The sequence below is a fragment of the Lissotriton vulgaris genome, chromosome 9 (genome assembly GCF_964263255.1).
Source record: "Lissotriton vulgaris chromosome 9, aLisVul1.2, whole genome shotgun sequence".
NCBI classification, from domain to species: Eukaryota; Metazoa; Chordata; class Amphibia; order Caudata; family Salamandridae; genus Lissotriton; species Lissotriton vulgaris.
In genome coordinates, this window is record NC_141697.1 from 249,745,426 (window position 1) to 249,772,618 (window position 27,193).

The 27,193-nt window shown below is 41.7% G+C and overlaps 1 protein-coding gene across 1 annotated transcript in view; it reads right to left on the reverse strand.

The window, feature by feature from the left end:
* The window catches only part of HGSNAT (heparan-alpha-glucosaminide N-acetyltransferase), a 580,634-nt gene that overhangs the window by 262,527 nt on the left and 290,914 nt on the right, over positions 1-27,193 (reverse strand). Inside the window, exon 10 of the mRNA XM_086937464.1 lies at positions 16,133-16,293. Coding sequence (XP_086793590.1) covers positions 16,133-16,293 — 161 coding nt within the window. The remainder of the gene's footprint in view (positions 1-16,132; positions 16,294-27,193) is intronic.

Consider the following 27,193-nt stretch of genomic DNA (forward strand, 5'->3'; position numbering starts at 1 on the left):
ATAAGACGTCACTAAGAACTGGCAGTTCTTTCAGGACTCTCAGGAGTTCTAGGACAAATCAAAACAGAAGCAGGGGGAATTCCCGGGCTGCTGGAGGCTTGGTTTGTTTAAGAACACGTTGTGCTTTCTAGGAGTCTATGGGAGTAGCCTTGCCGTATTTGGACTGCATTGGCTATGACTTAATATGGATATGATTCTTATGCCTTTATAAGGATATGATTTGTTATAACCACATAAGGGCATAATTCGGGAATGTCTTAATTAGGGTCCTAGATACATTCACAATACCCACTCCACGTATAATGTCCATCATTACTAAATACTAAGTGGATAAGTGTGGCTCAATGATTAGAAATGCCAGAAACCGGTCCCCGGTAGCTTGTTTCCTTCCCAGTATAAGAATTGGCTTGGTAGTTTGGTCTGCCCTGTTCCCATGATGCACTGGGCCAGGGTCAGACTAATTTGCATATAGCCAAGTTCTGAGCTGGGATGGTGCAGTGAGCTAAAAAACGGTGATGGATCAAGCCCTGATCCTTGGACTGGGTAAGAGTGGTCTGCTTAATTCAGACACTCTGTTCATCACCACCCCCTTTTCTGAATCATTTTTGTCCACCATAAGCGTGGAAGGGTATACTCAGATGTGAGTCCCTAGCTCATTGCACCATCAGGATTCAAGCAAGCCGGGCCGAAGACGGCTGAAATGCCAGAAAACGGTCCCCGGTAGCTTGTTTCCTTCCCAGTATAAGAATTGGCTTGGTAGATTGGTCTGCCCTGTTCCCATGATGCACTGGGCCAGGGTCAGACTAATTTGCATATAGCCAAGTTCTGAGCTGGGATGGTGCAGTGAGCTAAAAAACGGTGATGGATCAAGCCCTGATCCTTGGACTGGGTAAGAGTGGTCTGCTTAATTCAGACACTCTGTTCATCACCACCCCCTTTTCTGAATCATTTTTGTCCACCATAAGCGTGGAAGGGTATACTCAGATGTGAGTCCCTAGCTCATTGCACCATCAGGATTCAAGCAAGCCGGGCCGAAGACGGCTGAAATGCCAGAAACCGGTCCCCGGTAGCTTGTTTCCTTCCCAGTATAAGAATTGGCTTGGTAGTTTGGTCTGCCCTGTTCCCATGATGCACTGGGCCAGGGTCAGACTAATTTGCATATAGCCAAGTTCTGAGCTGGGATGGTGCAGTGAGCTAAAAAACGGTGATGGATCAAGCCCTGATCCTTGGACTGGGTAAGAGTGGTCTGCTTAATTCAGACACTCTGTTCATCACCACCCCCTTTTCTGAATCATTTTTGTCCACCATAAGCGTGGAAGGGTATACTCAGATGTGAGTCCCTAGCTCATTACACCATCAGGATTCAAGCAAGCCGGGCCGAAGACGGCTGAAATGCCAGAAACCGGTCCCCGGTAGCTTGTTTCCTTCCCAGTATAAGAATTGGCTTGGTAGTTTGGTCTGCCCTGTTCCCATGATGCACTGGGCCAGGGTCAGACTAATTTGCATATAGCCAAGTTCTGAGCTGGGATGGTGCAGTGAGCTAAAAAACGGTGATGGATCAAGCCCTGATCCTTGGACTGGGTAAGAGTGGTCTGCTTAATTCAGACACTCTGTTCATCACCACCCCCTTTTCTGAATCATCAATGATTAGAGCGGCAGACCCTGATGCAGAGGTCTAGCCCGGGACCAGGGTTCAATTCCCCGCCTCGGCGGGTCTTGGGCTCAAAAATTCCACGGACCTGATAATTCTCACCTCGGTGCCTATTGCACTCATGGAGTCCCACTCTGCAACTCTGGGCAATAGCTTGCTTAATCTCCACAACGGCCCCCACAACGCTAAGGATGCCTGGCCTCCACCTTGGGGGTGCCCAGGAGTGGACGCCTCACAGGGAAAGCCAGGATGGGTTCCACAGCAGTATTCGTACAAGCGCCTTGAGACCCTTGCGGGTGAGTAGTGCGCTATACAAGTATCAATTTACATTTACATTTAAGAAATACTAAACATATAACGATGCATGTGTTTTTCAGCCCACCCCAAAATACACAGTTAGCATTTGAAATGGTATATACACGAAAAATGAGTATAATACTGTATGGTTTCGAGCAGTGGTATCATTCAGATAATGCATATTTTGTATATTTAGAATGTTGACTAAATGAATCATGAAATTTACATTTATGAAATGGCTCTTAATACAGAAAAGAAGGTCGAGACCATTTCATCACATATGTATACAAGACTGTACATGTGCTAGAGGCTAAGTCAAAATATTGTCTCTAGAGATTTTAAATTTAGAAATCTTGTTCTCTAAGAATAGTTCTACTTTAAGCAGAGTATCATGTGCCAAAAAAGGTAAATATTTTGGGAACTAGGGAAAAATAATTTCGCTTCTGGGAAAAAAATAGTTCCAATGTTTTTTAGAAGTTCTGTTTATCAAAACTGAAGGCCGAATTCAGAGTTCAGGGAACGCTGTGTGCTCGCTATTTCAAAAGTTATTCTCGTTGTTAGGAGAGAACATTAATTCAGATAGGCTGGTAAAATATTTGTCTACAAAAGTAGGTGAAAGTTGGGCCAGGTCAGAAAAAGTAGAAATAGTGCATATGTGCGAAGCATTGCCATCATCGGTGTTCAGATCAGCAATGGTCATGGAAGGTTGTACCTGTGTGCCGCTTTCATCTCGTACCTCACCGCCACCTAATCGTAATGGCGAGGTCTCAACGAATGGTGTCATCAGAATGGGTAGCCGCTGGGGACAACACGTTGCATGAGCCGTTACCGAACCAAGCAAAGTATCGACATACATAGGTTTTGCTGATGGAAGTGTGAGACAGACGTCTAACACGCATTCTTCTCCGCATAGCAGGCATCGTAGAACAGGTAAGATGCAATCTTGCCAGATTGGTCTGAATGAGAGAAACCAGGCAGTATTCAGATCTCTTAGCCGAGCCAATCCGAGGACTTTAGTGATCCGTTTTCGGTATTGTATTGCTAGGATCATGTCTTCCATTGTAGCCTGAGTTTTGTCTGTGACTTGACTTGCCATATTGGAGCAGAAGGAACAAAAATAACATTCCTGCTACGAGTCCCAAGATGAGAGGCAGGCCGCCGAACACAGAATGCACGAAATTCGGGAAGATGCCAAGAACTGCTTCAAAGGGTGCTAACAGTCCCGAAAAAATTGTCTTAAATACATGTGCGATGCTACTGGTATCTGACATGTTTAAGATTTGACTTAACATTTCTATGAAATGTACGGGGCAATTTGTTGATAATAATGCATGTATCTCTGCTGCTGTCCTTGCAACTTGCAGATCATACTTTTCTCTAGACGAGGTTAAAGGTACAGTTGTTTGTAAAAGAATAGACTTCATTCTGCTTAAAGTAGCAATTCAAATAGAAGAGATATTCAAAGAAGGCCATATTGCCGCCTCCATGTCTGGTTTGCTGTTTGGATACAATACTTGTATACAACAAGTGACCATGGAAGTAACGCTCACGAGATAGGCTTTTCCTGGCACTATGCCACAACAGCTGTGGTCATTTATTAGAATTTAGCTGCCGTTGGAAAGCTGTCTGAAAAAAGGCTCTTTCTGTGTAGCAGGGGTGCCGTGCAGGTGACATGAAATGGTATTTGATGAACCTTCGCAGGCTCCATGCAAGGTAATTCCTTGACACAGAGGTGTACCGCTTAGTGATTTTTTACAGTTGTTACAACTAATACCTCTTTCTTGCCCCCACTCCAACATCTATGTGTATAAGGTAAATTCCAGGTTGACTTGATGTATCCTTTACCCAACCTTTCATACAGGCCTGCTGGTATATACTTTTGGCAGTATTGAAACTGAAAAGTTGTTATCGGGATCGTAATGGTGCCATGTATTATCCATTCAATGACCGGTCGTTCTGACATTGTCAATGGTAATTTTTCAATGCTCAGCACCGTATTGTCTGCCCCTCTTTGTGCCAAAGAGATTGGTCTATCAGTAAGGTTATAGATAGAAAATAATGACGTTGTGTTGGCACGTTGCCTGATCGCAAATTTTGTAACGTCCAGCCAAACTGTACAATAGAACGTAATTGGGACTGGCCATGTTGTAACATTAGCATATCCTGTTCTATTATATCAATAGCAGATGATACAATGCTGTCCAGTGAATAAATTCTGGAGGACAGAGTCGTTAACCCATTGTCCACTACAGAAAGTGATTTTTCCAAATGAATACGATCAATTTCTCATATTTTTTCTGCAGTTTCAATTTTTGTTATTTTCCAAGTTTCATTGTAAGCTGCGTATATACCGGCATATATGAAACGTTTTTGACGCGGTTTGCGAGGTCCCAGTAAGAAATCTCGCAAGTCAGCACCTTCTTTAAGTAAAGTTAATTGTTGCTTAATTTCAGGCAGTGTGGATTTCCGCAGCCATTCGAGGCATAGTTTTCCTACACTATATGTTGTTATTATCCCTGGATGTTGTCTCTGGGAATATCTTGGGTCTGGCCTGTTCTGTTTGAACCCCTGTATTTTGTTCAGGAATCTATCTTGACAGTTATTAGTGTCTGTGGGCCAGATCAACCATTTGTTCCAATTAGGATTTGTTCTGTTTTATTTTAAAATATAGGACAAGTCTAACCCCTCATCTGTAGTGTTATTTCTATCAGGCATAGGCTTTGGTATAGACAGGTTGTTTAATTCTTTTATCTTGGCTAGACCAAGACAGGTCGTTTGTTGAATGTTGTCATTCAGGAACATTATTTGTTCTGGGATCATGCAGGCTCTGAATAATGATTCCAAACCTTGTACCTGCCATTCTTTTGTACCCCAAACTGTTTTTTTGTCAATCTTGTTTTTCCAAAATTCAAAACCAAATGTAGACATTTTTTCATAACATTTTTCAGAATAAATCAGTTTAGTGTTTGTCAACATGTTTTTCATTCCTGTCTTATTCATAATTTTAAAATAAAATGTTTCTGGATCAGAGATATTGAACCCTGAGAAGTATGGGAATTTCTCATAAAAAGTTTTCGAACTGCCTTTTGGTGGAGTTGGACAATGTTCCCATTGATTATACATAAAAACATTTCTAGGATTAGCAGATTTATGCAAATAATGATGCCCATAATGATTATAGCAATACATTTCTTCATAATTTGATGAACCTTGTAAATAATCATGTTTTGTAAATTTTGCTGACATTTCTAAATCTGACATCATATTATTAATATTTCCAAAGTCCCAATCATCAGAAAAAGTACTAGGTGATACAAAGTCACTTAAAGATATCTTGAACTGGTGTAGATATTTCAAGAGTTCAACCGGGCCATAGATTTCGTAATCAGTATTGTCCCATGCTACACCATCAGGTATAGGAATGGCTGTGATGCTCACTGTTGATAGTCCTCTTTTTTCAATGTGAGATGATCTGTGAGGTTTTAGAACCCAGTTGATGTTCTGACTTGCTGTGTCCATTGTACTGTATTTTCTATCAATCATTCTTCACAAGCTTAAAACTAAGATGAGCCAGAGCAGGAGGACACGTACACCTAACACAATCCACAGTTCAATTCACAGTGAAATCAGATATGTTTCTCCAAGTTGATAAAAGAGTTCTGTAATTTTGTCTTTGAAAGTCTTATTAGCTGGCTTGTCTTCATGATCACTTCGATCATCAGAAAAGTCATCGAAATTGATGAAATAGCCAGATGCAGTTCTGTCAATTGTTTGGATGGCTTCAGGATTGGTATTAATCTTTGGATTTGCTTCTTCCTTTGTCATATTAGTATAGTCCGAGGCTACATCATTGTAGACAGGTGTTTCTTGACGAACTGTTGCAATTTGGGTTTCAAGAGGCACAAGTTCCATGGCTTTATTATATAGTCCTTTTTTATTCACTGCAGGTTTATCGAATGTGATTAGTCTCTCAGTTTGAACCTCTTGGATTGTAGCAAGGTTTGGTCTTCTGCTACATCTTGGGAGTCCACTGGGCCTACTACTTATTATTAGCCACATGGTTATGGTTTTACCAGGTCGATTGATACAACTCGGTTCTCCTTTTTACTAGCCAGGGGCGGTAGTACTACTGCTCTTGTTCCGCTGATAGCTAAGACAGTTACTGCTTTTCTGTAAGAAGGCCCAAATTCATTCTTCACCGCGATCTTCTCTCTGACCAGAACCCCAATCTTTGGAATCCAGACAGGTCTTGCTGGGACAGGTGGTTTCTCTTCAGTGGCCGTTGGCTTTAGCTTTGTGTTACTTAGACTTCTTCTTGTTTCATTCAAGTCCTGTAAAACAGCCAAACGATCTTTGAAATCAAAAGCCTTATGTTCCACCACTGAAGTCTGACAATCAAGGTCTTTGATAATCATTCTTGTACCAAACAAAAGTTCATACGGAGTGATTCCAGCCAGAGAATTTCTTGGCAGATTGTTAAGACTACGTTAGACACTTATTAGATGTTTGACCCACCCATCACCCGAACTTAATACCCTCGCTGTTATAGATTGCTTTATGTCACAGTTTTTTCTCTCCACTACCGCATTTCACTCAGGATGGAATGGACTAGAGTACCGCAATGCAATGCCCATGCTGGCCATTGCCTCCTTGTAAGCTCGAGAGCTAAACGCAGGACCCTGGTCAGAATGTAGCATGCCAATTGCGTGTGTGCCGATAAAGACTCGCAAATCTTTTATAACAGTTCTGGCGTCAGCCGAGCGCTGGGTCCACATCCAAATGAATCTCGTCTTAATATTTATGGGATCGCATTTGTCTAGTCGGATGCCTGCGTGTAGATAGTCTAATGCTGTTTAATAGAGGTGTCTGGGCTGGTCTTACTGTGTTAGAGTCAGATATCTGGTCCGGTTCATAACTGCGATCTCTATTGCAGTCCTGACACTCCATTGCAAAGTTATACACTTGCACGCTCATTCCCGGCCACCAGTATTGTGTTTGCAATTCTATTAGAGATTTCAGGATCTCTTGGTGCCTCAGACCCAATCCCATGTGTGCTTCTTGAATCAAGAAGACTCTCCGGTTCGTGTTTGGAATTACTCTATCCCCCACTCCAGGGATTTGAGGAAAAGGAACGGAGTTAGCATCAATTATGTATGTAACGCCGCATAATTGCCTTCCATGGAGGCTTTTACTGCAAGCAGCGTTTCCCCATCTATTTGTTTTTTAGAACGCTTTTTTGTAGCTACGGAAGCCGGTTGACAGTTTTTTATGTTTTATTGTGCCACCTCTTTCATCTTTGTAACCATTTTCAATCCATGTCTGCATGGAATTATTGTAAGATTCGAATCAGTAATGCAAATCGCACACTATTAGTGTGGGGAATTCGCGATCTGCATTTTCAAGCGCCATCTTCAAAGTTCGTAGTTCAGCTCGCTGAGCTGTACAGTTTCCGATTGATTCTGTTTTAGTGACCATTGGTCTGAATTTACCTAAGCGCCAGCGACCTTTAACAATCGCACAAGCTGAATTGTAAACCTTTTTATCCACAACATAGTGTTGTGCAAATCTATCTGCGTATATTACACAGGTGTACTGTTCCAGAGGCAGAATTTCGATCGACAGAGGACATTCTTGTTCGTATTCTAGATGTTCTAGCTTTTTCATTCTGGGATCAAATGCATGTATCTCTTCAGTTGTATCAAGAGAATTAACCCATTGTACCCATTTTGGATCTAATGCCATAGCATTTGGAATGCTCGGTCTTGTTACTGCTTCAAGGGCTGATACTGCTGTTAAAACAGATATCCTCTTCCCATGAGCTAGGGTTTTTTCTTTTGCTACAACCGTTTGAACCGCAGTTAGAATTTTTTCTGTAGAACTGAATTTCGTTTCAGCTTGTGTGTACAAGTGTGATTTGTAAGCTATTGGTATTGTTTCTCCCTCATTAGAGGTCAGGTATGTAAATCCGCATCTTCCTGGGTTGACTCGGATTACAAGGTTGCGTTCGTTTGCGCGTGTTTGCAGTTTTGTTTTAGTTAACATGTCTGTTTGTAATGATCGCAAAATTTCTGTGTGTTTCTGAGTCCAATCAATTGGTGTGAAATCAGGTTTTATTAATTCGTAGAGTGGTTTAACCCTCTCTGCATAATTTAGAATATAAGTTCTTCAGAAGTTCAGGAAACCTAGAATTGATTGTAAGTTTTTCAGCGTTTTTGGAGCTTGGAGTACTGCACAGTTTTCTAAGAAGTTGTCTGCTAGGCTTTTGCCCTCACTTGATAATTCATATCCTAAAAATAGGACAGTCTGGTGGGCAATTTGTGACTTTTCAAAGTTAAATTTGTACCCTTCAGATGCGAACCCAAGTATGATGGTGTTCACTCTTTTCAAGTGTGTCTCCAGGTCATCGTCTGTAAGATAGATGTCATCGACATAGGATAATGCCTCGTCATCATATATTTGTAGCAACTCTGTTATCCTGGCTGAAAATAATCCTGGGCTATTCTTGAATCCTGTGGGAGACGACAAAATTGCTTTTGGGCCCCCATGCTGGAGAAAGCGGTCAAATACCTGCTTTCTGGTGCAATGTTTTGACAGAAAAAAACATTTGAAATATCTAATGTCGTTTTATATTTTTTGCGCACAATATTATTCATTAGTGCTGCACTGTGTGAGTTTTGTACTGCAAATGTCTTGCAACAAGAGTTTAGGTGTCTGTAGTCCAAAACTAAACGATATGAATCGTCTGGCTTGGAGACAGGAAACAAAGGATTGTTCATTTGTGAGGTGCATGTTTCCATCACCCCCTGGTACTCAAGTTGATCTAAGATCTCCCTGACTTGTTTTTTAGCTTCTTGCTTAACAGGATACTGCCTCTGTGCAGTAGGTTGAATTTTAACTGGATTTTATGGTGAGGAGAATCCTCATCCCATCCTACATGATTTTTATATAATGCAGGGGCCTGGGCCACTGCCCATTTTCTTGCATATGTGTATTTTTATGAATTGGAATGTGATTTGAGAAGGCAGGCATAATCATTTCTTCGCCATGTGGGCACTCCCTGACAAACTCTGGTGGCCAGTCTTTTTCTGCTAGAAGGATATTGGATCACTGACAGAACATCGACAGTCAAAATATCGAGAGGAAAAAATATTGAGGTAAAAATATCGACTGCAAGAATATCGACTTCCTATCTTCAAACAGGTAAGTACAAAAATATTGACTCCAAAATATCGAGTGTAAAAAATATAGACTGTCAAAATATCGAATTTTTTAAATGTCTTAAAAGTAAATTAAAAGTAATATAATAATAAATTAAATTAATTTAAACATATTTAAAATACTTAAATAAACGTAAAATTGAGAAATAATTAATGTAACTAAAAAAATATATATATTTTAAATACATATATATATACATATACATATTATTTACAAAACATATACAATATTTTTACCGTAGGATAGCGAAAGGGTTAAATTTACTGTGACGACTCCAGTGAGTGCAACAGTAGGGAAAGCATTGGATAGCGTAGGGGTAAAAATTACTATTCCCACTACAGCGAGTGCAACAGTAGGGAAAGCGTTGGATAGCGTTGGGGTAAAAATTACTATTACCACTCCAGAGAGTGCAACAGTAGGGAAAACGTTGGATAGCGTAGGGGTAAAAATTACTATTCCCACTCCAGTGAGCGCAACAGTAGGGAAAGCGTTGTATAGCGTAGGGGTTTAAATTACTATTCCAACTCCAGTGAGTGTAACAGTAGGGTAAGCGTTGGATAGCGTAGAGGTAAAAATTACTATTCCCACTCCAGAGAGTGGAACAGTTGGGAAAGCGTTGGATAGCGTAGGGGTAAAAATTACTATTCCAACTCCAGTGAGTGCAACAGTAGGGAAAGCGTTGGATAGCGTAGGGGTAAAATTACTATTCCAACTACAGTGAGTTCAATAGTAGGGAAAATAAATACTTCTTATTTAAATATAATAACACAAATTACAAATTAATTAAAATATTTTACAATTGTGTGAAATATATTAAATAGTCAATTTAAATTACAAATAAAAATTATTTAATAATACAAATTACCTACTAATACTGATTATTTACCTATTAATAATAAAATAATTAACAATTTAAAAGTATTTTGAAAAATTAACTCAATAAATTTTTTATTCAAAAATTTAATTACTTACAATTAAATTACTTCACAAGCTATTCCCACAAGGGGTCAATGGGCTCGATAATTCTCGCCTCAGTGCCTACTCTAACCAGGGAACACACTCGGAAACTCTGGGCATTAAGCTTGCCTCATCTCTACAACGGCCCCCCACAGACGCCGGGGATGCCTGGTTTCACCCTGGAGATACCCAGAAAGAGACCATCTCACAGGGAAAACCAGGACGGGTTCCCCAGCGGTCTACAGCGCCAGGACACTCGGGTAGAGTAACAGTGCGCTTTACAAGTATCCCACAAGTATCCCACATTCCCCTAAAAACATACATCCCACTACAGAAATTAATTTAATAAAAGTAACATAATTATCAATTAATCAATTACAATAAATTACAAAATATATTTGAATTAATTAAAAATTAATAATTAATTTACAATTAATTCTAAATAAATACCAATAATTAAAATAACATATTTAAATAATTATAATGAAATTACTTCCCACCCTATTCCCCTATAAACCCACAACCAACTACAGAAAATAAATTACTAAAATTAACATATTTATCAATTAATCAATTAAAATTAATTAGCAATTATATTTTAATTAATTACCAATTACTAATAATTTACCAATTAATTCTAAATAAATACCAATAATAACATATTTAATTAATTATAATTAAATTACTTCCCACCCTATTCCTCTATAAACCCACAACCCGCTACAGAATTATATTACACAAAAATTAAATATTAAAAATAACTTACCTTAAATTCGATATTTTTGTTGTCTATATTCTGTCTAGTCGATATTATGTCCATTCTATATTTTTGATTCGATATTATTGCTATTCTAGTCGATATTAATTTTTTCTAGTCAATATTTTTGTAGTCGATATTATGTCTAGTCGATATTATGTCTATTCTAGATTTTTAAATAAATATTATGTCTAGTCGAAATTAAAAACTCGATATTTTGACTAGTTACCAAGGATATCATAACCTTTAGATATTTTTTCCCAGAAGAGACCTCTTATTTTCCTAGTTTTGTCCCCCTCTATACGTAATGTTATTTCATATAGTTTATGGGGCACACTAACTCTGGTGTCTGCAGTTTCCACTTGAATGTATTCATTCGTGTCCACTGTCTCCAGAAGATTCAGCAGGATCTTGCGAGCTATGGTCACTTCTGCTGCGCTATCTAGCATTGTTTGGGCCCACTCTCCGTTCTTGAGTTGCGTCCTCAGGATCCTCTGCATGTTTTACTTTAATACTGGCTACCTTCTTTTTGGGAAACTGTAATTTTTTACTTTGATGAGCAGGTTCTTTGTCTTTGGACTTGATGCGCTCTTCTTTATGTTCTGACCATCCTCTTCTTTCCGATTTCTGTGAGGAAGTCTGAAAAGATCGAGAGGGACGTGTATCAATATCTTGATATCCGTGTTTTCTCAAATTCTTCCTATTTCTAAGGTTATATCTTTTTTCAGAGGGCTCCCGTTGGGGAGACCTACCCCCCGCCCCCGTTCTGGAGATCTATCTCTCCGTTGGGGAGACCTTCCTCTGGTCTGGAACTGTTTTTCCCTGGGAGTGGTTTGCTTATTATCCTCCCCCTTCTTCTTTTGAGTTATTAAATTATTTTTAATGAAAGTTTTTTCAGGATTTTCTGTTAGTTGTGGTTTTAGTGGTTTCCCACCCAAACTATCTCTACCTAATTCTTCATATGATTTTTCAATTATTCTGGCAAGTTCAAAAAGTTGATCTGCTATATCTGTTTCTTTTAATTTTTGGCGGATTGTACCGTCAATTGAACTAATTGTCTATATGCATTTGTTAATTCTTTTATTTGAACTTAAAGTTCTTCGCTTGACATTTCTTCGATGTCAGGATGTGGTGTATAGCTGGCTAGAACCGGCTATGTGGCTCCTGGTCTACCTAGTGGACCGAGCCTGGTAATGTGATTTTGATGTTTTAGGGCGCCATTAAACCAGAGCTCATGCTCTTGGTAAGTTAGTGGAATTTCAACATCCTCGAAAGGAGTGTATTCGCTGGAGGTTCCCCTGCTTTGTAGTAGTGGAACTCGTGTGTTACAGCATTTGCTGCTGGAAAAGTTATGCATGAATAAAATACCTCTGTCTGCCGTAATTCATGTGCGTCAATAACAAATATGACTGTACCACCTCTTGATGATACTCCATTTTCTTTAAGTTTTATAGTTAAGGTTTTCCTTACATTTATTGGGATGAGTATTGCATCCGGTTGATCTTGTTGAAGACTTGTGTCTTCCGTCAAAAGTTGAGCTGCTAGTCTAGCTGTCTCCCTTTCGTCGTCACTCTCTGTCATTTTGCTGACAGAAAGTTTGCAGAGCAAGTTTCAAGGAAACAAAGATTAGGTGCACAATATTTTGGAACACTGTATCCTTCAACGTTGATTAAACCAAAAACTAATACATAGGAATCTCTTCCTACTAAGTTTTGGCGGATATTAACCTTTTTACCCACTCCAGACGTCTATCAGAGTTTTTACGGAAAAAAGGGGTCTGTGTGAAAAGCACGACTGAGTTACTCTAGTATCTAGCGTTACATTATCGCCTTATCAAACGTTGGGCGCCATGTAGTGTAGTTCCTATATTCCCGATAGGCTCTGCGCATTGGAATAACATAAACGATAGTTTAGACGTAGGACTGAGGTCGAGTAGGTCTCTATTGAATATGTTAGACTTAATTGTGTGTGCCAGCTAGCTTAGAGGTCACTAGAAACTTTCTCGAGTAAACAAGAAGGTGTTTAGCTTTCCTGGATAGACAAGATGGGATTAGCTTCTGACAACCGCATAAACATGACAACTTTGCTCCCTCCAGAATAAGGAGAATATCTCCAGAGTCGCGGAAACAATAGATAGCTATTTTACTCAGTCAATCGTGCATGCTTCGTTTCACCAGAAATGCAGAGAAATAGAGAGACGGGCGTTTTCAATAAAAGGGTTATTTATTGAGCAGTCTTCTTTCTCATGCAAGAGAAATTAATTGCCACAATTGCAATACTTGTTATAAAGTAAAGTGCGTACAGTAAAATGAGTATTATGAAATAATACTATAAAACATTTATATGGTTTCTGAGTCATAAGATACTTAAAATGGATAAAATACATACAATGATAAAATAATGACTAAATGTACTCAACAGGTGTTTCTAAGATACGCCTACCCCAGTGTACCTAACTAAGCCTAGTACGTGGGAAGGAGTAGATGAGTTACAGTTTTTGCCAAGAATCTGAATCAAGAATTCTCTATGGGTCTAATCAGCTCCGTACCTTAGGTATAGAATGTAGGAGGTCTTGTATCTCTCTCTCAGGACTCTATCTCCCAACAACCCGCAAGGGTGACCGGAAAACACTGGAGCTGGATTTCTCGGCAGGAGAAAAGGCAGCGTCTCTTTCAGTGCGTCAGCAGGGAGGGTCGGCTTCCTTCGGCATTCGCATCAGCAGGGCGTTGGGCAAGTAGATAGCCGATCTGCTCCAAACCACCGTGTGTTGCTTAAGGCAGATGCTGGTATATTTATACCTGGAAGGTGCCGAGTTTTACGTAAGGTTGGACATAAGACGTCACTAAGAACTGGCAGTTCTTTCAGGACTCTCAGGAGTTCTAGGACAAATCAAAACAGAAGCAGGGGGAATTCCCGGGCTGCTGGAGGCTTGGTTTGTTTAAGAACGCGTTGTGCTTTCTAGGAATCTATGGGAGTAGCCTTGCCGTATTTGGACTGCATTGGCTATGACTTAATATGGATATGATTCTTATGCCTTTATAAGGATATGATTTGTTATAACCACATAAGGGCATAAATCGGGAATGTCTTAATTAGGGTCCTAGATACATTCACAACAGTGGTATGCTGTCGCATGTTGGACGCCATCCCTGTGTTTGTAGCCAATCACAGAGGTTTGAAAATTGTCACCAGCCTAATTAATATTCATTGGGCAGGTCATTTTGTGACGACCCCCAACCAACACACAAATAGTAATTTTGCAAATCAACCTAATAGTAGATATGGGTTGCAAAAAGTAAGTGAACAATGTTTTACTAATATTATAGTACATTCTTGCCCTTAGTCTGGTATCCAAGCTGTAGGATACTGAATGTGTGGGAGTATGAGCCACCTAGAATATAAGCTTAAGAATAATGAAGTCAAACTAAGATGCTTAGAAAGCTCCATTGGCCATTTAGGGCACGAGAGTACTGCACACTATTTACACTTTCTTCGATGATTACATATTACTCTATCTACTCATACATTTGACAATGGAACTAGTAATTATGTGTTAAGGGGAGGCTGAAATGGCACTGATCCTGCAAAATTCTATTAGATTAAAAATATTCCGAAGGTAAATGGGTAACTACCAAAGGATAATCTGGTATCTTGAATTGTATAGATATTGAGAACAGCAAGATTAGCAATACCACAGACAATATGGGAACTCTCAAAGTTTCTAGCACTTCGGCTTCTGAGTTTTATGAATTTTATAATAGGAATATAACATAAACCACCAGGAGGCAGATGGAGAGGATGCTTGGCCCGAATCCTCTGTATGTTGGTTGTGCTGTGAAAATTCTCCCAATGTTTCCTCTAGTGTCCAATAAAATTCTGAGTTTATTTCTGCATGCGCTGTCAAATTTACAGAGGTTTCCTATGAAGCATCAGCATGGGTTGATTCTCATATAAGTATGCACGAGGGAAACTGATGAGGAGGTAATTAATTTGTGACCTACCAGTACTCTTCCTTTCTCCAATTCTTCCACCCCAATCCTCTCCACACCCTTTCTCCCTTATTTCTTCTCTGGGCATATTCTTTCTGTATTTTTTAAAGCTTTGGAATAGATGTTCTCTGTGTAGAGAAAGAGTAGAAAGCTCTAGGGACTTAATGGATATGGGAGAGAGACACTGTTCAGGGTGAGGGGAAAGTCTTTCTTCACAAGTTAGAGGGATGAGGGTATTCTGTCCCTAGAGGCTGAAACCTCACATAAGAAAAGACTGGGGTACAGAAAAACGAACAAGGATGTAATAATTTATTATGAACGAAATACTTTTGAGGTCTCCCATGTGTGCATACGTTATCCTTGTATTGTAAGGTTCAATTTGCCTGTTACATACTTCTGTACACGGTTCAGAACGTACTTTAATGTGAAACATCTTGTCATAGTATCATCTCAAGAGGATATTCTTCAGTAAGCAAAAGCTTATGCCTTTAAAGAACACTATCAATTATCACATGTAGTGAAATTCAGAGACCCCTGTAGTCAATTTTAAAGCTTGTTTAACAGGCAATAGGTAGAGTTATTTGGCTGCTCTGTATACATTTATAGCTTCCAGACACCTTCGTTTTATAGGTTCCTGTATTGTGTCTCACAAACCCAGCCCCATTTCTCTGATCCAAAGAGGTTTCCTTTTTTTAATTTGTGGACCAGGGGAGACAATGCAGACCTACATGTACCCGGACAACAAGGGAGGGGTAGAACTGAAGCAAGGATCCTGCAAAATTGATTGCTGGCGAGCTTTGGCGCTGGTGTGTTTTTCGGAGCTGCTGTGGTACTGTGGTCTGGGACGCTACTGCAGTGTGCTGAAGCTGGTGGGGTACTGAGTCTGTCCATCAGTTGTTACATTACAGCCAAGAAGGTAAGGGCCTGCTGTTGGTGGTTTACTGTTTCTTTCTAGTTGACTATGCTGCAAAAATATTGTTTTTGAGTGAGGGGTAAAGTCTGGGGAGAAAACATGCTAACAGCCTTATTTTCAAGAACTGATGGGCAATAACAGTGATTAATTACCTGCTGCCTCTTTGTGGCATTTACCCGCGGCTCAGTCCATAATAGTGTAAATGCGTAATTAACAGCTTGATTTGCAGATATTATTTATTAGCACAATACAAGAAAGAGCAGAAGTGGATGAAGTTTGACAACAAGATTATAGTTCGAGATTACCACAAAAAGGTCAACCATGACATAAAAATAAAGCTATTAACTTACATGGTCCAAGGCAATAATTTGGATTTATAATTAAAACTCCAATAATGAATAGTTGAAAACTCCGCCATATAATTTTGCGCAAAAGCTTCCCTTTAGGACAACCCTTTTGCAGCAGAGAATTCAGGGATAGAGAAATTGAGGTCCCCATGATGAACACAAACCTAAAATATCAAACAAAGCTTGTTGAGTGCTGCAGTTATAAAAAAATTCTGTCACAAAGTAGTTTTATTAGGAAAGTAACAGACTAAGCATACCAAAGTTGAATAACGAGCAGGTTTACTTTTTTATAACTGCACTGTCTGGTTTACATGTGACAATCTGCACAGAACAGATGTGATGTGGACCAGAGAAAATTGGTGCAACTTCATCATGGCTTTACTCACAAATCCATGTACTTTTTCCAAATGCTTTAATTCACGTTTTAAACTGCCTACTAGATATAGTGATCAATTGCAGAATATCGGTCTATCTCTTTCCACCTTTCAATGCCAATAAGATAAGACGCCCTTCATTGTAAATCAGGCTCTTCAAATCTGTGGCTACTATTAATCTCAATCCAAACGTTTTTGTTTTTTTTAAAGAAAGAAAGAAAGAAAACGACGTTTGACATTTACAACCTAAGAGTACACGAAATGTAAACTTTAAGGTGGCATGAGGACAGAAAATTATCTGACACAACTTCGAATAGATCTGCAACATTTTCATTGACTCTAAACACAAGTTTAGTTCTAATAATAAATACACATTTAGCTTTTATACGATACAATATGTTCCATAGTACTGCACATATAGGGGAAAACTACAAAATACATCACAATGAAACTGATCATGAATGCAATACTCATGAGAAGGAAGAATTGAGAAACGTGTGAATAACACACTTTGAAAGAGGAGCTATAGTAGCTTCTGCGAGCAATGACATACCTTAAACTTAAGTCTTCTACATCAGGCTACTACAAATAATGCTGTCCTTCTGGGCCCATGATCTAAACGTTTGACATATTGCATGCTTCCCCATAATGATCAAGGGGCAGTTTGCACTAGTATTTTGTGATTGCAAATACTAGAATGTTTTTGTGTCTAACGGCCATAAAATGTTTTTATGTAGCTTAGGCCCATATATACAAAGGCATTCAGGAAATGCAATTACCATCAATGTGTATCAGGTGGTAACCAGGTGCAAACTATAAAAGGTCACCCAAAATGCATCTGTCTCTTTCAGAATGACAGCTCTGTATGTCTTGGGGTGGAGGATGAGGATTTTGTCTGGTAGGTAGAGAAGGAAGAGAAAACAGGAGAGTATATTTAGAGTGAGGCTCGCCCCGTTTGAATATGCCGCAGAGGAGGTAATTGAGATGTACAGATTAAGTAGTGAAGCAATTCTGGATTTAATTGCCGAGTTACAACTTCAGCTCCAGATCCCAACAGTCAGAAGCAATACAATCACACCACATGTGGCGGGGCGGGGCCTGAGGTGACAAGTGTGCAAACAGGCCATGTGGCGCGTTTTATGTTGGGGAATTAATTCCTCTTCAATCCTGAGGGTCCCACTAGCCCACCAGGTCCCTCCAGTATGTGCCACGGAGCTGCGTTGCAGAGAGGAGTTCAGAGGCCACACCCCTTTTTACACCTCTCTGCAACGCAGCTCTGTGGCGCGTACTGGAGGTACCTGGTGGGCTAGTTTGCCCCCAGGGACCCTCAGGATTTAAGAGGAATTAATTCCGCAACTTAAAACGCACACACATTTCACCTCAGGCCCCGTCCCCTCCCTTCATCACTGTGCAAACTTGCCCTGTGGCGTGTTTTAAGTTGGGGGATTAAGTCCCCTTGAATCCTGAGGGTCCCTGGGGTCCAACTAGCCCACCAAGTACCTCCAATAAGCGCCAAAGAGCTGCGTTGCAGAGAGGTGTAAAAAGGGGCGTGGCCTGGACCACCTCCCTGCAACGCAGCCCTGTGGCACTTACTGGAGGTACCTGGTGGGCTAGTTGTCCCCCAGGGACCCCAGTATAGTATAGAAGGGGAATTAATTTCCCAATTTAAAATGTGCCACAGGGCGTGTTTGCAGAGTGTTTCAGGGAAGGGGCGGGGCCTCTGGCACGAACTGTCTTTTTTTTGTTAGAAGGGGGGGCTGTGTGGCCCCCCCTTCCTTCCCCTTTTTTTGGGCCCTGGGGACCCCATCCCCCAGGGCCTGATCCCTTTAAAAAAAAATCTATGGGAAGGGGGCCGCGTGGGCCCCCCTCCCGTAGCCAATTCTGCCCAGGGATCCCATCCCCGGGGCATGGCCAAACATATTATTTTTTACAGGAAGTGTACCTATCTCCTCTCCCGCTCCCACCCCAGCTGCGCTGCCTCCCCCGCGCTCTCCGCCGGCCCTGGGTCCGCGGCGGCCGCCGGCGCAGGTCAGTGACTGCCCCCCTCTCCTGTATTTCCCACCATCATCCAGGTCACTTCAGACTCTCCATTATTTCTGCCCCTCCACGTGTGCTCCCCCCTCTTAGGATTGAAACTCTGGTACTGTGGAACTCTGTAATTTCTGCTACTGTTCTGCTTTGTTGCTGCAATTACCAATTGGCTGTAACTCAACGACTGACCCGCAAAGTATGTTGCTGATTTGTGTGAAACCACTGCACGGTGCATCATGATTGTTATGTTCTTTCTTCCTCAATAAAGGTTTTTGAAAAATTACAAAACAAAACATTTTTTTACAGGAAGTGGGGGCTGCATACCCCCCCTCCCTCCTAAGGCCTCTATTAGCCCCAGGGGACCCATCCCCTGGGGCATGCCTTTTTTTAAAAAAAAAATTGAAGGGGAGGGGGGTCGCGTGGCCCCCCTCCTGGGCCACTTTTGGCCCCGGGAACCCCATCCCCGGGGCCTGGCCACCTCATTGGGGACCGTGGGGGGGATTTCTTTGGAAGCATTTATTTAAACCCAGCATATGGCGTGATGAATTTTGGCTGCCTTCAGCCGCCGCTGTTAATCAAAGTGCTGCCACAACAGCGTCCTTAAGAAATCCTGCATTCTCCCATTGGCGGGAGCTTCTGACACCCCCCTGTCACATGACCAGCAATAGCAGGAGTGCTGTAGATACTGCATTTCTCAGGTAGCAACTTGCTGGAACCAATACTGCGAGGGGATGGAATCGTAGATAACAGTCCAAATGGATGTTTCCTGTGCAGAGTGTCCGATATTGAAATTGTCCTTGATGACAAAATAAAAGCTTCCACAAGTCCCCATGACATCCCAGCCTAAAAAAAACAAGTTTCCAACGAAAGTGAATATATATATATATATCTTTCATTGTTTTGACACTGCATTATTTCTCATTTAAGTATTACTTTAAACCGGCACACTCAGTCGGAAATGTTTTTATGTAAAGACGTATTTACAAGCATTTTAAAATAAGTACCTTTGTGTTGTGTCACAATGACTTGCAGAATTTTTTCGAGCGCTTTCAACTCTTCTATGTTCACTATCACATGTCAATTTTGTCACATGGTTTTTTTCACTAATTGTTTAACTTGCACTAGTATAAATGCAGTTCACATTCAAGGTGCAAACAGATGTAGTGAGCAAGGCGGTTCCATCCGCCGAAACGCGTCTGATCGCTTGTTATTGGTGAATAAAAGAACCTTTGATCACATCCACGGAGTCGGTGCCTGTTCTTCTATAATCATATAATCAAAGCCAGGATTGGGAGAAAATATATATATATATATATATATATATATATATATATATATATATATAAATATATATATATATATATATATATATATATATATATATATATATATATATATTCACTTATAAAGGATGTATTTATAGGCCAGTTATTATTACTACTGCCACTGTAGACAGAGTGTAATTTGTGCTCACTAGTCCACCTAAACCAGTTGCCATCCCTTTCTAACTGCCCTTCAGGAAAATCCTATTGGTGTTTACATTTACTAGGGCACAGTGGACTATGACTTAGAACTCTTCTAATCTATATATGTTTTTCTTTACTTCAGCTAGACAGACACAAATTCACTTTTATTTCCTTCCAAACAGTGACAAATAAGTTCAGCAAAAGTACTCCTTGTTTTTTATAGCAAGACTGCATGTTCAGTCCAGATGAGTGCCGACGTTGAACAATGCTGTCTCTCTAATATATAGACTGTACACAAGTTTTGTTCAAATCACCACACTGCAGTTGGGTATCTGAAGAACGATAACTATGCCATTGCATTACACCCAACATCCAAATATGTTCCATGAAAAGTATCTAATTCCTAGGCAGCGGGATTGTGTTTGCAAAGGAGACCCATCTAATACCACAGGAAAGCCCAAAATGATCAGGCACTATAATGGACAGGCATCTTATGATTTGTTCACCTAAAGCTAAAACAGGGTATACAGTCTGATTCATAGGTAAATATGGACTATTCAGTGACAACATTTATTGCAGCAATGTCTGTTGAGAATTTTTTCGAGCGCTTTCAACTGATCAAGCTCAGACAACCTAGCGTATGACAGGTGCTTTGGCTGGATATGGTGCTGTGGTCTTAACTTTGCTCAAATACCCATATTTAGGTGAGCCTTCCATATATCTTATCCTGGTTATAAGACATATAAAGACATTTAATCAGATATTGAATATGTTGTTGAGATATGTTGAGAATATGTCTGAAGATTGTTCAACCCAAACACTTGTCAATGTTCTTACTATCCATTTTCCGGCTTTGCCCACAAATTGATTAGTTGATAATTGGCTGCCTATTGGTAGAGAGTGGCACATTTTGGATCAACTCTTCCGTAACTGTCCCTGAGGTCCTCAACGTGACCAAAGAGGCTCTTGCTTTACTTTACATGCCTCCACTCTGTTGCATAGTCCCATCAAGAGGTGGTGCAGAAGGAAACCAGAAATGATTCCCAGAATAATGAAAACATGGCCCCACACGCCCTCCCCTCCGAGGACTACATCCTACTGGGAGACCTCAATTTTCACCTGGAGAAGAGCAACAACAGCAACGCCACCACCCTTCTGGACAATCTCGCCAACCTTGGACTCAAACAACTTGTTAACACCCCCACACACTACGCAGGTCACACACTCGACCCCATCTTCACCTCCAGCAAACATATCTCCTTTAGTCACACCACAGTTCTCCATTGGACGGACCACAGCTGCGTTCACTTTGTCTACAAAAAGACTACATCCCACAACCATCCTCAAACTACTCTGCGAAGAAACTGGAACAAAACCACCATCGACCAGATCTCCTCATCGCTTCTTCAAAACCCCCCTGCCCACTCTTCGAACCCCAACCAAGCAGCCATTAACCTCAATCAATGGCTAACCAACAGCGCCGACAGCCTAGCACCTTTGAAAAAACGTCAACTCAAACCAGGCAGGAAAAACGCTTCCTGGTTCAACGATGATCTTAAGAAATCCAAGAAAATCTGTCGCTCCCTTGAGAAGGCCTGGAAAAAAGACCCAAACACCAGCACCAGGGACGCCTTCAAAAACGCCACCCGCACACACCACCAACTGATCCGAACTGCCAAGAAAGCAGCACTTAAAGACCGACTTGACAACAACACCCACAACAGCAAGGAATTATTCAACATCGTCAAAGAATTTACCAACCCCTCAGCCAACTCCAACGACATCACCCCCTCTCAAACCCTTTGCGACTCCCTAGCCTCGTTCTTCCACAACAAAATCGCAGACATCCACAACAGCTTCGACAACCAACCCGGAGACCAACCCTCCCAACCTTCTGCCGTACCCTCACCCCCCTTGAACATCCTTAATGAATGGAACCCTATCTCCACTGAGGACACCATCCGTCTGATGAACACCATTCACTCTGGATCCCCTACAGACCCATGCCCTCACCATATCTTCAACAAAGCAGACTCCATCATAGCACCACACCTCCGAGACGTCATCAACTGCTCCCTCAACTCCGCCACCTTCCCGGAAAGTTGGAAAAACGCCGAATCAGCGCCCTTCTGAAAAAACCCACAGCTGACCCCACCGAACTCAAAAACTACCGCCCCATTTCGCTCCTACCATTCCCGGCCAAAGTCATCGAGAAAGCTGTCAACAACCAGCTCGCCGCCTTCCTCGAAACCAACAAATCCCTCGACTCCTCACAGTCCGGCTTCCGAGCCAAACACAGCACTGAGACCGCACTCATCGCAGCAACAGACGACATTCGAACTCTACTGGACAATGGAGATACAGTCGCCCTCATCCTCCTCGACCTCTCCGCAGCCTTCGACACAGTCTGTCATAGCACCCTGTTACAACGCCTCAGAAACATAGGAATCCAAGGAAAAGCACTGGAATGGATCACCTCGTTCCTTGCAGGAAGAACTCAGAGAGTTCGCCTCCCTCCATTCAAATTAGAGGCCACTGAAGTCATTTGCGGCGTGCCACAAGGATCTTCACTCAGCCCCACCCTCTTCAACGTATACATGAGCCCCCTCGCGACCATCGCACGCCAACACAACCTCAACATCATCTCCTACGCCGACGACACTCAACTGATCCTCTCACTCACCAATGACCCGAACACCGCCAAAACCAACCTACATGAAGGAATGAAAGAAGTAGCCGAGTGGATGAAGCACAGCCGTCTGAAACTGAATTCAGACAAAACAGAAGTCCTTATCTTAGGTACCTCCCCCTCTGCCTGGGATGACTCTTGGTGGCCAGAGGCCCTTGGAAAAGCACCCATCCCGACGGACCACGCACAGAACCTGGGCGTCATCCTGGACTCCTCACTCTCGATGAACAGACAAGTCAACGCTGTTTCATCATCTTGCTTCAACATTCTCCGCATGCTCAAAAAAACATTTCGCAGGCTCCCCACCGAAACTAGAAAAACGGTCACCCACGCACTGGTCACGAGCCGCCTGGACTACGGTAACACCCTATACGCCGGCACCACCGCAAAACTCCAGAAAAAACTCCAACGCATCAGCCAGACTCATACTAGACATCCGGCGCAAAGACCACATTTCAAGTCACCTGAAAAACCTCCACTGGCTCCCCGTCAATAAGAGGATAACATTCCGCCTCCTAACCCACGCACACAAAGCACTCCACGAACTTGGACCTGAATGCCTCAACACACGACTTTCCTTCTACACCCCCTCCCGTCAGCTACGCTCCTCCAACCTAGCCCTTGCTGCCGTACCTCGCATCAATAAAACCACCATGGGAGGAAGATCCTTCTCTTACCTGGCAGCTAAAACCTGGAACTCACTTCTCATTCACCTTCGCCTCACTCAGAACCACCTAGCATTCAGAAAGCAGCTTAAAACTTGGATATTTGACAAGTAACTCCCCACCCTTCCTCAAGCGCCTTGAGACCCTCTGGGTATGTAGCGCGCTATATAAATCATCTGTCTTGACTTGACTTGACTGCAAAAGAATGCAAGACATTCAAAAGCTAGTTTATAAGAGTGTGCATCTCAAATCTTGAGTGCATCGCTTCGTTAGACACACAGCTCAAACTTGAGATTACCACATACGACTCAGAGGCCATAGATGATACAGAAAATATTTATTAGTAGGCAGCTCAAATGAGACCATACTATAGCCAATACTTGTACATTGAAAATGACTTTTGTAGCAATCACACTTAAGGCATCAATTGTAAAAACAACAAGTTGATAGGTGAAATGCTTGAATAATCTCAGTGACTGGATATCCCTTTGGGATTCCTTCCAGGCCATGAGTTTCCACCCACAGTGCCACTCTAGACAGTGGCCAACGTAATGCAAATCAGCACAGACCTTCCTCCTCTTGGAAATCGTCTATCCCAAAGTAACAGACGAGCCCGTCTTCTATCCAAAAAAAGGAATACAAGCAACTCCTAACCAGTTTCGGCCTCTTTGGGCCTCATCAGTAGAATGTAGCTCAAGTTCTATGGCACAGTGAGCACAAAGCCCATGTCTGACACCTTGATTAGAGTATTGATTCACCAAACATATTGAATCGTCAAGTTATTGTTTTCAGTTTATGTTGTCCTTTAACCAAGAGCTGGGCACAAGAAAGTTTAAGTTGTCCCATATATTGGTCACTTTCAAACAATGGAAGCTCAGTAGACTGGGCTTGTCAGACTGGGGAATGTTTTAACCTCTCATTCAGGTACTGTCAACCATGAGGCACGGTATGCTTGGGTAGACACTTGTGTCAGCTTGCATTTGAAAAATTGTATTGGTTGGTGGCTCTCCTGAAGAAGGCAGTTCCCTGCCGAAACGCGTGTTGAGACATCTTGGAACCCATCCTACAAATATAGAAATCCATGAGATTCTATGTGTCAATTAATCATCATGTGTATGCTTTTGGTCAGACACTTAATTATCTCAGTATACTTATAGTGTACAGAAATCTTTAGTATGTGTGCATGGATGACTGATTAAAGTTAGAATGTTGCATAGTTTTTCTGTGATTTAATAGTCCTACATTTTTAATGATTCTGTATTGCAATAAATAATTTTGTATTTTCCTATTCTTAGTGTCACTACCATCATTCATATAAATATGTTCTAGATGGTTTATGAAGTAGCCCTAGGAATTTCACAGCACGGTATGCTTTATATATTCTTAGTTCAGAAAATACGGGTTGGTGCCCCATTAAGTTGGTTAAGGATATAGGGCATACACAGGAGCAAGGGGAATCTTTGCATTGTTCCACAACATGGTTGGGGAGCGTTTTTGTAATAAATATTTGGTATTCACAAATATATTTTGGGGGGTTTTACCTTAAGCTGTGGAGACACTCTCTACTGGTTCAATGTCAATCCAACAGCAGCACTGAGAAGCATATCCCATGAACAGCTTAGGGTAGATTCTGAACCGCCAAGAAGACATCCTGTCCCCCTCTATTGGCCAAAAAATAGCCCCACACACAACCTGAAAAGGGAACAGGAAGCTATAAATGCTGATGGCACCTATGCACATAATCACTTCAAGGGGGTAGACAAACATTCTCAGACTTGTTTGGTCTTCAGAAACAAATATTTGGGAAGAAGATTGAATTGCTGCCAGGTTTAAAGTCTAGTCGATGGGAAGTGGAATACGCCTGCATTAGATTATACTACTAGGAGTGAGAGAATCAAGATGGCAACACAGCCGTTCACAGTGTGCCAGAAGGCTGCATGATGCAGTGACTTGTACCCTGATGGCCTTTTTTAAAGGGACTAGACTATGGGCAGGGGGTGAAGTCTGCTGCAACGGACCTTAAAGACCCTACTTTGCACATAGTTGAGTGCAAAGATGGCAGTGACTCCTAATCTGGTTTGGCACCATAGTGAACCAAATAAGTGAAAGGGGTGTCAAAGTGGGAGACAGGTAAGTCTTAAAGGCCTAGGAAGTGGCACTTCCAGATAGTGACACCTGCCTGCAAATAGCATGCACACCCAACCCACTTAGGTTATTTGAGTCTAGAACAACTGAGTCCAGTGACAGTGGGCTTTTAATACCATGTCATCCTAGAAGGTCAAATTTAAGAAGACTAGAGAAAACAAATACTTTTTTGCTATATGCCATCATGCCATACTTAATGGGCCATTAGTAACCTGTACCACTAGTTTGGCTCCAGGAGAGACACTGATCCACGATCTGTTGTCAGATATGAAATTCACACTTGGAAGCACTAACCATGAGGTTCACATAATCTTTTTAATTTCTTTTAAAACTTTATTTTTTCCTTTTTTAGTAAAGAAGGTACTGAACATACACATCAAAATTTTATTACGTGTTGATCATTACATTCCATCCTGCTTACATACAGTAGTATATTTCAGTCTTAGTAGGTTCCATTTTACCAGGTGTTGCTTCAGCAAGGCTCCTTTAACCAGAGGGGGCTGTTCACTGTTCAGCCGTATGCACACCATAACACCCTGCATTCTGCGCTCTGCTATCTTACAATATTATTCATATGGTGTGTCTACAGAGTCAGATAGTTCAAGTAGGTATGTGCATTGTGGCCTTGAAGTTGGTGACGGTAGTTGTGTGTAGGGGTCACTATTTGTGTTGCAATTTATCAAGCTATTAAGTCATGCTTTTTGCCCAGGTGGGTGCCTCCTTCCCCAATGTATGGCCACCTCCCTTTTGGCAAGCATAAATTCTATATCTACGAATCGGCGCAATGTTTTGGGGACGTTGTGTACAAACCCAAGGAGTGCCAACAGTGGATCCAGCGTGAGTGCGATTTGAGTCATGCGTGCCAGATCGAGAAATATGGCCTTTCAGTACTTAACAAGTTTCTTACAGGCCCATGCAATGTGAGCGAAATCAGTGGATGGAGCGTAGCATTTGGTGTGAGGGCGGGAGGGGTCCATGAGGTGATCTTTGGTGTAATGTAAGCCCGCCATAAAACTTGAAATGTAATAGTTTGTGTCGATGATTAAGGGATACCATACATGTTTGCGTACAGCAGTGTTGCCAATAAAAATCAGTAGGTGAGTACCCCAAGTCCTGCTCCTATGCAGCACGTATCCCTGTATCTCCAGAAGAGAGGAATGCCAGGACTGATTTGTACAGTTTGGATATTAAATGTTCACCACCCGTGTCTGTGATAATTAATGATAAAGGTGGAAAGTCATCCGGCTCAAGGAAAGAGCTGGGGATCTGAGCCATGAGCACTCCTTGTATCCGTCTCAAGACAAATTGATCAATCATGGGAGCATTCTGGAAGCGGGCATCTTCAGTCCGGTGACAAAAAGTGCCCATCAGGGAACAGGTTGCCAATGGTATTCAGGGAGTATTTACTTAGAGTACGTTTTACAAGGGTTTCCTGCATGATGGGAAGTCAGGTATTCCCAGCTTTGGGAAGGGAAGATGATGAACATATTAAGTGCCCACCTGTCACCTACATCAGCCTCTTCCATGCCCAGCTGGTCGTGGATACTGTCTGGATGTCGTGAGGGTTGTGTGGTACTCCAACCAGCAGCACCACCGCCAGCGGGAGTGGATCCACAAGGTCGCCCTCCGGTTTGGTGTATGGTATCCTAGCATCTAGGTGGTACCAATGTCGGGCAAAACTGCACTGGGCTACC